A 9,922-nucleotide genomic window follows, 5' to 3' on the forward strand; every position below is an offset into this window, starting at 1 on the left:
CAAAAAAAAAAAAAAAAAACGAAAAGAAAATTAATAATAATGGCTAATTTAAAAAAATGATGTGTCAGGTGCTTTGTTTAAAGCTTTAAGTGAATTGTCTTATGTAACCTTACATTGACTTTATGAAGTAGTACTACATCATCAGAGCTTACAGATGAGAAACTGAGATTTAAGAAAAGTTAAGTAAGCTTTCAAAGGGATAGTAAATAGTTGAATTGCAAACCCAGGCAATCTGACTCTAGAGCTTGGGCACTTAATGACTACCCCAAATCCCTTTATTATTATTATTATTATTATTATTATTATTTGAGTTGGAGTCTCACTCTGTCACCCAGACTGCCACTGTAGCCTCGACCTGCTGGGTTCCGGCGATCCTTCCGCCTCAGCCTTCCAAGTAGCTGGAACTACAGGCGTTTGCTACCACGCCTGGCTAATTTTTTGATTTATTGTAGAGATGAGGTCTCGCCAAGTTGCCCAGGCGGGTCTCGAACCCGCGGACTCAGGCAATTCACTCACCTCAGCCTCCCAAAGCATGGGATTACAGGCTGAGCCACCGAGCCCGGCTATCCCTTTATTATTAAAGAATGATCTCTTCAAAGAACAATGTCGTATATATTTCAAGATAGCTAGAAGAGAAGACTTTGAATGTTATCACTATAAAAAAAAGATAAATGTTTAAGGTAAGGAATATGGTAATTATCCCCTCATCTGATAATCATAAAATGTATGTATGCACTGAAATATCCCATAAATATGTACAATTATGTGTAAATTGTAAATTGAAAAATTAATTTACAAATTTAAACAAAAAAGCATATCTCTAAAGAGGGTTTTAATATTTTGTAAATAGTTCCTCCACACTTTCAGTGAAGGGTAATTTTCAGCTGAGTCATAATTTCAGAACACAGAAATGAAAGCAAAGTATCCAGTCATTTTATAAAGCTAGCATGATCAGAAAAAAAAAAATCTGACAAGAGAGTACAAGATACATTCCACATATCAATAGGCCTAATAGGAAAAAATTATATGACAATCTCAACAGATGCTGGAAACAAGTTTAAGAAAATCTAGTATTTATTCCTGATTAAAAAGTCTAAATACGCTAGTTATAGCATAAGACATGAAATAAAAATAAGAAGAGCAACTATAAAATAGAAGACCTCTGTTATGTGCATATTATGATTATCTAAAAAGGAAACTCAAGAAAATTCAATGAAAGACTTTGAGAAGGATAAGCACTTTTAATAAAATGAATACCTGTGGAAAAAATATTTAAAAATTTGAAGTGATAACTTTCCTATATATCAGTAAGAAGATGGAGAAAAAGCTGCCATTATTAATGGCAATAAAAAAGAGACAGAACTATAAAGCTTCACAGAGTGATCTAAAGAAAGATGTAAATAAATGGAGAGATATATCATATTCCTGAACTGGAAGATTAATAGAAAGATGTAAATTCTTCTTAAAATATAGTCAAATCATTATCAGAAGTCTTATATTGCTTTTTAACAAATGAAAGTATATGCAATAAATGATACTAGAAAAAGTAGATAAGGGAAAAGGATTAAGTATTCATTGATGATATATACCATATACCATGGATGTAACATGCGATCAGAAAAAAAAAAAAAAAGGCGGAGGGTGGCCGCAGTGGCTCACACTTATAATCCTAGCACTTTGGGAGGCCAATGTGAGAGGATTGCTTGAAGTCACGAGTTCAAGACCAGACTGGGCAATAAAGCAAGATGTTCTTGCTACAAAAAATAAAAAATATAGGCATATATTTAACTAATATCTACAATTTATATATTGGACTTTTTAACCTCAAAGCAATGGAGAAGAAAAACAAAGGAAATACACAGATTTGAATATAATAAAATAAAAATTTATTTCTGTAATATTTTTGGCATTAAGACTTAAAAAAAGTCCTAGGGAATATTTGCAGTAAACACAAGAAATACAGGACATTTAATATTTCCAAAGTCATAACATCAATAAGAAATGCATGAAGGCTTTGATAGATAAATTTGCAAAGAAAAAGAATATTTACACTTAATGAAATACAAATTACTACTTAATTTATGAAGTTTTGTTTTCATTAGAAATCAGAGAAATCAATGAAAATATGATATCATTTAAATTTTCAAATTAGCAGTTTTAAAAAGGTAATGCTCATCAGAGTCAACATAGTAGAGAGGATAATGACATGGGCTCTGCTGACTCTTGAATCTGAATTTATATTCTGACTCTGTACACAGAAACCGCATGATCTCTGGCAAGTTACATGACTCTGTCTCCACATTTCTAAAATGAGATAGGGATAACATATCTATTTTATAACTATTGTGCAGATTAAATGAAATAATGCATGTGATGCTTTAGCAGAGTGCCTGGCACATATTAACTGCTCAGTACTTGCTAGAAATTAATAATATGCTGGTGAGGATAGAAGGGTAATCATAATATGCTGCTGATAGGAATATATACTCATAAACCTTTCTAAAGTGCAACTTGGTAATCAGAGCTTTATAAGTACTTATATCCTTTGATCTGGCTATATGACTTCCAAAAGCTATCTTGAGGGTGCCATGTTTCCTAGATTTGGCCCCCTCCCCTGCCTTGGGGAGGTGAATCTCCTCTGTTTCTCTCTCTCTCTAATTTAATTTCTAAATAAACTATATTTCCCAGTCTAAAAAATAAAACCTATCTTGAGGTAACTGAAATATAGGCAAATATTATATATATTATATACAAAGATGTTCATAGATATGCCATATGTTCCATAGTGTAAAACTGGAAACAACCTAATAACCAGCATTGGTTAGAAAAATGATGGCATATCTATCAAGAAACATTGTACAACCATTAAAATCCTTATCAAGTAGATCTTTTAGTGGCAGAAGAAATTACTTATGATATAACACCAAGTCAGAAGAATAGTATATATACTGTGATCTCCTCTATGTCAAGAAAACAATGTATAGAAAAGCTCTAGAAGAAAAGATGCTGAAATACCCATTGTGATTCCCTAGATCAGTGCTCAAACATGGTAGAAGACTCATTTAGTAGGTCATGAAATCTTTCAGTGAATCTTGGCTAATATTTGTGATAAGAAAACAGAACAGGATAGGATAGAATCGGATAGAAAAGGACAGGATAAGAAAGGAGAACGAAATGTAATAGAATAGAATGAAAATATCATTGTGCATAATCTCTAAGGATAAGTTACTTTTTCCTGACTTGTGTTTCAATTTAATATGTATATCTACATCTATGTATTGTAGGGTGATTTAAATGTATTCCTTTCTATGTTTTATAGTTAAAAGTTTAAAAGCCAGTATCCTAAGTTTAATAATAGGGTTCACATTTTTCTTTGTTGTGTTTACTTTTCTATAACTTCCACATTTTCTGTGATAGCCAAGTACTAATTTGATATTTTACTTTGGACACAGTTACGCATGATTCAGAGTTTTCTCCAACATCAATATTAACAAGCAAAACACTAGCAAGGTGACATTGTGTCAAGAACATCAGCTAAAACATATTTTTTGGAATTTGGTTTTTATGTTAATTCCTCAATCTTTGTCCTTTGTGCAAAAGGCATTCTGCATCCAGAAAGCAGTAAAAGAGACAGTAGACAGCAATATTGTGGTGTCAGCATAACTACTGTCAATACAATGTCCTCCTCCCTTCTATGATTTCTCTATATTTAGCTGTTGGGGAAAAATGGTCACCAATCACCGATTTTGTACTCTTTGCCTTCGGTAGACTGAGGCTGAGAGTCCAAGGTCCCAAAATGTAAAGTAAAACATCTCTATTTGCTACTATTTACAACTCACTACTTGATGGTTTTACATGGTTGTGAAATAAATGCAGTGGAATCTGACGGTACTATGAACAACTGGAGCATCCACCTGAAGGCTGAGGAAGCACGTGTTATTCTTCTTGTCACAGCTTTATTGAGATTCATTTAAGAGATTTATTTAAATTTATTGAAATTCATATGAGATGATAGTCTCATTTAAAGTACACATTCAATAGTTTTAAAAGTATATTTACAGAGTTATATCATTGTTACCCCAGCCAATCAGAACTTTTTCACTACCCAAAAGAAACTTGATACCCGTTAGCCATTACTTCCAACCCTTCCATCCTCCTTAGCCTCTAGCAACTGCTAGTCTACTTTCTAGATTTGCCTATTTTAGACATTTCACATAAATGGAAACATACAATAGGTCTCTGTTCTTAATCCAATAAGTTATGTAAGACTTAGGTATTTTACAGAGTCATATAGATTAGTGATTCAAAAAACTTACATTTGTTGGTATTGTCAGCCTCTTACCAACCAATAATGGGTGAAAGTTACTATATGTTAGCTCTCTGTTATCTGTCCATTTGCTTATCCTTTCATGGGCAGTCCAGCGCAGACCAATCCATAAAGTTGCTTCCATATCCGGAAGCAAGTATGTAATAAAATCTGTTAGAAAGAGATTTTTAAAAGCATTTGACTTAATCAAATTGAAGATATACTAAAAATGTCAATGAATGCCTTTTGCTTACCCAGCTATCAAGATAATCTTTAACCTGCTCTGTAAAAAAGCAGCTAATATGGTTTTAAGATATGCTAATCCCCCGCAGCCTTCCAAAACTAACTTGGGCGCCAGACCAGAATAAAACATATTTCCCAAAACAATTCCAGTACCTTGCTCACTCTGGCTCAACACTGAAGGAAGGGTGCCACCATAGGAGTGACAGGTGTCACTCGCTTGAGAAAATTTAAGAGACATGGGTTTGATCCTTAGAAAACACTGCAAACAAAGACACATATGAAGCGTAAGATACAGGGAAGCTTACATAGGAAGTAAATGCCTCATCTTTTGGAGAACTGCTTATTTTCAGTCTGTGATATATGATAAATTGCAAAGTAGCACCATGAGAATTTAGGCTTATATTCTCAATTTAAACAATTGAAAAGTAGTTTTCAACTATTACATATTTTTAAAAGATCTTTCACTTATTGAATGCTTCCTATGTGCTAAGCAGTTTGTGTAGTATTATCTCATTTAATTCTTACAACAACTGGGCCATGAGGCATTAAATAACTTGACCAATAAGTGAAATAGCTACACAGTAGTAAGGTCAGCATTTACGCTCTGTTCCATCTGGTTTCAAAATCTATGCTCTTAATTATCACCTATCACCTTCTCTATCATAAAACTTTTTTTTTTTGAGTTGGAGTCTCACTCTTTTGCCCAGGCTGGAGTGCAGTGGCACACACCCGCATGGCCACCTCAGCGTCAACCTGCTGGGCTCCGGCGATCCTTCCGCCTCAGCCTTCTGAGTAGCCAGAACTACAGATGCACACTACCATGCCTGGCTATTTTTTATTTTATTGTAGAGATGAGGTCTCGCCAAATTTCCCAGGCTGGTCTCGAACCCACGGGCTCAGGCAAGTTTCCCAGGCTGGTCTCGAACCCACGGCCTCAGTCTCCCAAAGTGCTGGGATTATAGGCTAAGCCACCAAGCCCAGTCCATGAAACATTTTTAAAAAATCATTTCTCTTTCTCTTGGCAGAATATTTTAATTCAAGTTTACATAAATTATGCAAATTAACAGTCTTAGTCTTTTAGGGAACTAAAAAGATTGCCCTAATTAAAAAAAAATTAATGCACCCCAAATTTACTACAGATGCTATCAGCTGTCAGAAACATCTCTTTTCTTCTTCTTTTTTTTTCACATCATGAGCACTTTAGTATGGAGTAATATGTCCCAAACTGTGTTCCTTGAAACAGACTTCAATAATTTTTTCAGCCTTCTTACAGATTGGCATGGCCAATGAAATGTGGGCAAGCTCACTGGATGACTTTTAGAAAAGACCCTAGAACTTAAGCTTGGAAGCCTTATATTAAGAATGGCAGAGCAGAAATAAAATAAGCCTGCTTTTGAAGATTTCCTGGAGTTTCCACACAAACCTGCCTGCCTTCAAACATTTTAATGTAAGAGAATGAATGTTTTAACATACTGCAGCAATCTCTTTTTAGCAACCAAATACATTTCCTAATGGATACATAAGCCAATATGCATTATGCATCTCAAAGAGGCAGATACAGAACACAGAATTTCCCAAATCGATTTCATCCTAAAATTCCCATTTGGAGGCAAGATCAATGATGAACATTTTGTTGCATATGTGCAGTCCCCGAAAAGTAGTTTGGGATATGTTGGTCTAACTTGATTGGCAGATGCTGCTCGGATGCTGTCCTTGAGGGGGAAAAGAAAACATTAACCAGAAATTAAGTCTGTTTCCTACAATACCATAGAGATAGTCCCTACTATCCGATGCATTACTATCCATTGTCAGAGCAATTTCAGTAATTTAAGTGTTAGCAGCAACAGAATAGAAATGCAGTGCTTTAAAAGACCTGTAGGCATGACTAACTTGACAGTTAACTCTTGACATCACACACAACATAGAGGATCAGGAGGGGAACATGCAGAGGCTATCTTAGTGAAGTTGTGCAATGGGTCGCTATGCTGCCATAGGCCATATGCCCAGCCTGAGAGCAATCACTGTTTGCACAGTGTAGCAATTCCCTTTTTACCTTATTCTGAAAAGGAATCCAACCCTCAGAACATTGTACTTTAGCTGCAGAATCTGGACTGTATTTCTCTAATGAAGATACATTATACTTCTCACAGACGAAGGGTAACTTGGTACTACAGTCTGCTGGTTTACCTAAGTCTGAGAAATGAAAAGCAGGATTACTTTGGTGATAATTTTTCAGTCAGCATATTTTAAAAACAACCCAGTAGTAAAGAAAGGTTCTTTAAATATATCTTTCCAGATGGTTAAAATATATTCCCTTTTTCTCTCTAGCCATTTTTGTCTTCCATTATTATTCTTAGCAGTAGGTTAGAGCATACCAATAGTGCCTACAAAAACATACACATTTAGTATCACTACCACATCATCCAAGAATGGTGGTAGGAAGCAGGAAGAGAGTTGAAGGGACTGTCTAATGAGGGGCAAGGGACCTACATGATATTTTAGAACTACTGCCTGTTTATCTTTGTAAACTTGTCTATTTGTTTATCAGTTATGAAAGTGGTAAGTGTATTGGTAAGTAACTGCTGGTTTTAGGATAAAGGAAGTAAAAATTCTCACAGGGAAAAGCACCTTTATTTGCATTTGGAATTTGAGCTATTGTCATGAACAATACATTAGAATACGATGAAGCAACCAAACATAATCAAAAGGAAAAAAGGATTAAACTAGAAATTGGACCTTAAGTTCACATATTACATAATCAACATTAAAGGACCTGGAATTAACTTTACCAGTAAGCCAAGTCTTGGCAGACATGTACAAGCATTGCTCTCCAAATGTCATAGGAAAGTGGTGCCACAGATGTTGTGAACTGAAAGAAAACAAGAGATTTGACAACTTTTAATGTAATTAGATGTTCCATTCTGGGTGTTGTTTTTTTTTTTTTTTAACTGTAATTTATTTATTTATTTATTTTTGAGTTGGAGTCTCACTCTGTCACCCAGACTGGAGCGCAGTGGCCGCTCCCGGCCACCGCAGCCTCGACCTGCTGGGCTCCGGCGATCCTTCCGCCTCAGCCTTCCATGTAGCCGGAACTACAGGTGCGTGCTACCACGCCCGGCTAATTTTTTGATTTATTGTAGACATGAAGTCTCGCTGCCCAGGCGGGTCTCGAACCCGCGGACTCAGGCAATCCACTTACCTCAGCCTCCCAAGGCGCGGGATTACAGGCTGAGCCACCGAGCTCGGCTGTAATTTATTTTAATTCTAAATTTAAGTTTAATGCCATTGTTTTATACCACTTTTTCCTTGATGCTAACACACAAAAGGGTTTGGTTTCTCTAAATCAGGCAGTTTAAGGATTAATGTTTAAACTATGTGTAGGGCTGGGCATGACAGCTCACATCTGTAATCCCATCATTTTGGGAAGCCCAAGGAAGAATTGCTTGAGGGTAGGAGTTTGAGACCAGCCTGGCCAACATAGTGAGACCCTGTCTCTGCAAAATAAAACAAAAAACCCTCCCCCTCTATTTATAAATAGTAATTCATTTAGTAAAAGAGTATCTGGTACTGCTTCTTTTAAGTGATCACTCTACATAGACGGAATCACTGATGTCACCTACTATAAAAAACGACGATTTATTGGCTGCTCACTAGTTCTCACCCACCACTTTTGTTCATCACCAGATATCTGAAAAACAAACCAAACATCCATCCTTATAATGTGCTGAGTTCTCTAAGAGAGTTCTGATTTAAACACCCTTTCATTACTATAACCACAAACCACTACAATTTACAGACATTTCTTTACTTTAGTCTCAAAATTATACAAAACAGGGCCTTTCACCAAAGAGCAGTTTGAAAATTGTTTGTATATTTGCAGGCACACATTAGTTTAGACTAATACTTTAAGTGAGCACACAATGTCCTACTGCAATTAATCATACATTAAAAAATATATAAATTATTTTTCTTTTTAAAAGCTATTTTGCCAAGTTACTTAGTAGAAATAGAAACTCAAATTAAATATAGTTACCTTTTATTTTAAAAAAGACAAAGAATTAGGATCATTTGTGTTATCTACTGATGCTCACCTTGCTTACATATTTTTAAACATTAAACAATTCTATTTAACTTTTCCAACATGAAACAATGAAATTGGATATGAGCAAATCTTATATTAGAGAGATATTTAACTTTTATAGATTTTGGAAAAATTATTGAAATATTTCTTAGTGGAATAAGAATAAAAATTTTTTTAAAAGTTTAAAATACATTCTCTTGAATTACATTTGCTATTTTGTTTCTGATGGCTTTTAGTCCTGAAAAAGATGTGATAGTAGCAAGAAAGCTGTGATTGCTAGCACAGTACAGGACAGCTTCTTCATAGTTTAAGTGAGGATCAGCAACAAACCAATATTCACTTCCTTCAATGACAACTGGAGGTCCATGTATTCCAGCACGCTCTAGAGAAGAAGGAGATGAGAGTTATGACTGTGCAAACCAAGCTGTGTCCTATATACATGAGTTAATGGGCAAAATGCTTTAGAAATAAATAGCAATCCTTCTAGATTACTGGTTCTCTCTAGACAGAGCAGTGCTGACTGCAAGGAACCAAGGATTCCTGAGCCAGAAACTCTGCCACTCTCTTGTCCTCACAGAGAAGGAAAAGTCCTCATGGCCCCATTCCTTTCTTTCCTAGAGAAAGTGTATAGAAAAGAAGCTGGCACTTAAATAATTAACTAAATATATTATTGAAAAGGTAAGTGTCAGTTTTCTGAAATTTGGCTATATTTCTGTTTTCTTAACTCACCTGGGTTGTACCAGTCTGGTGTTTTGGGAGTGCGGCCTGTATAAGGAAGAAAGCAAGTGGCTTTAGTATTCAGTGACGAATCAGGGCATACTCTAAGTTGGGCCTTTAAAGCCGCTCAAAAGGACTTGCAGTATTGCTGAGGTTTGTCCATTTCTGCCAAGCCACTCATTTAAAGTTATTATTAGTTGAGTTGAATTTTGTGGAGGCTGTGCTAAAACTGCTTTAGGGATCATCAAAAAGGCAGATCTGTTAAATATTCACAACGTGTTACTAGCAGTCCTTTACCTTCTATCACAGAAGTCACAAAGGAAGACTAGATGGGTAAAATGTAGCTAAGAATTATAAAGTAAAAATAAGTAAATGATGAAAGTAAAAATAAGTAAAAAAGAAAGTAAAAATAAGTAAATGATGCAAAATATAGCTAAGAATGAGAAGGTAATTATAGGTAAAAGTACTAAGGAATATGTATCAAGATAATCATCATAGCCGGGCTCGGTGGCTCAGCCTGTAATCCCGTGCCTTTGGGAGGCTGAGGTGAGTGGATTGCCTGAGCCCGCAGGTTC

The 9,922-nt window shown here is 35.5% G+C and overlaps 1 protein-coding gene across 1 annotated transcript in view; it reads right to left on the minus strand.

Annotated features, from left to right (window-relative positions):
- Positions 1-9,922, minus strand: part of LOC103261771 (lymphocyte antigen 75) — an 81,544-nt gene that overhangs the window by 10,806 nt on the left and 60,816 nt on the right. The window contains exons 17-23 of the mRNA XM_008059348.2: positions 9,360-9,395; positions 8,837-9,012; positions 8,170-8,237; positions 7,339-7,418; positions 6,603-6,742; positions 4,703-4,808; positions 4,317-4,477 (exon numbers count right to left, since the gene is read on the minus strand). Of these exons, the coding sequence (XP_008057539.2) occupies positions 4,317-4,477; positions 4,703-4,808; positions 6,603-6,742; positions 7,339-7,418; positions 8,170-8,237; positions 8,837-9,012; positions 9,360-9,395 (767 nt within the window). The remainder of the gene's footprint in view (positions 1-4,316; positions 4,478-4,702; positions 4,809-6,602; positions 6,743-7,338; positions 7,419-8,169; positions 8,238-8,836; positions 9,013-9,359; positions 9,396-9,922) is intronic.

The sequence above is a fragment of the Carlito syrichta genome, unplaced genomic scaffold (assembly GCF_000164805.1).
Source record: "Carlito syrichta isolate Samal-C Ts95f unplaced genomic scaffold, Tarsius_syrichta-2.0.1 Scaffold304002, whole genome shotgun sequence".
NCBI classification, from domain to species: Eukaryota; Metazoa; Chordata; class Mammalia; order Primates; family Tarsiidae; genus Carlito; species Carlito syrichta.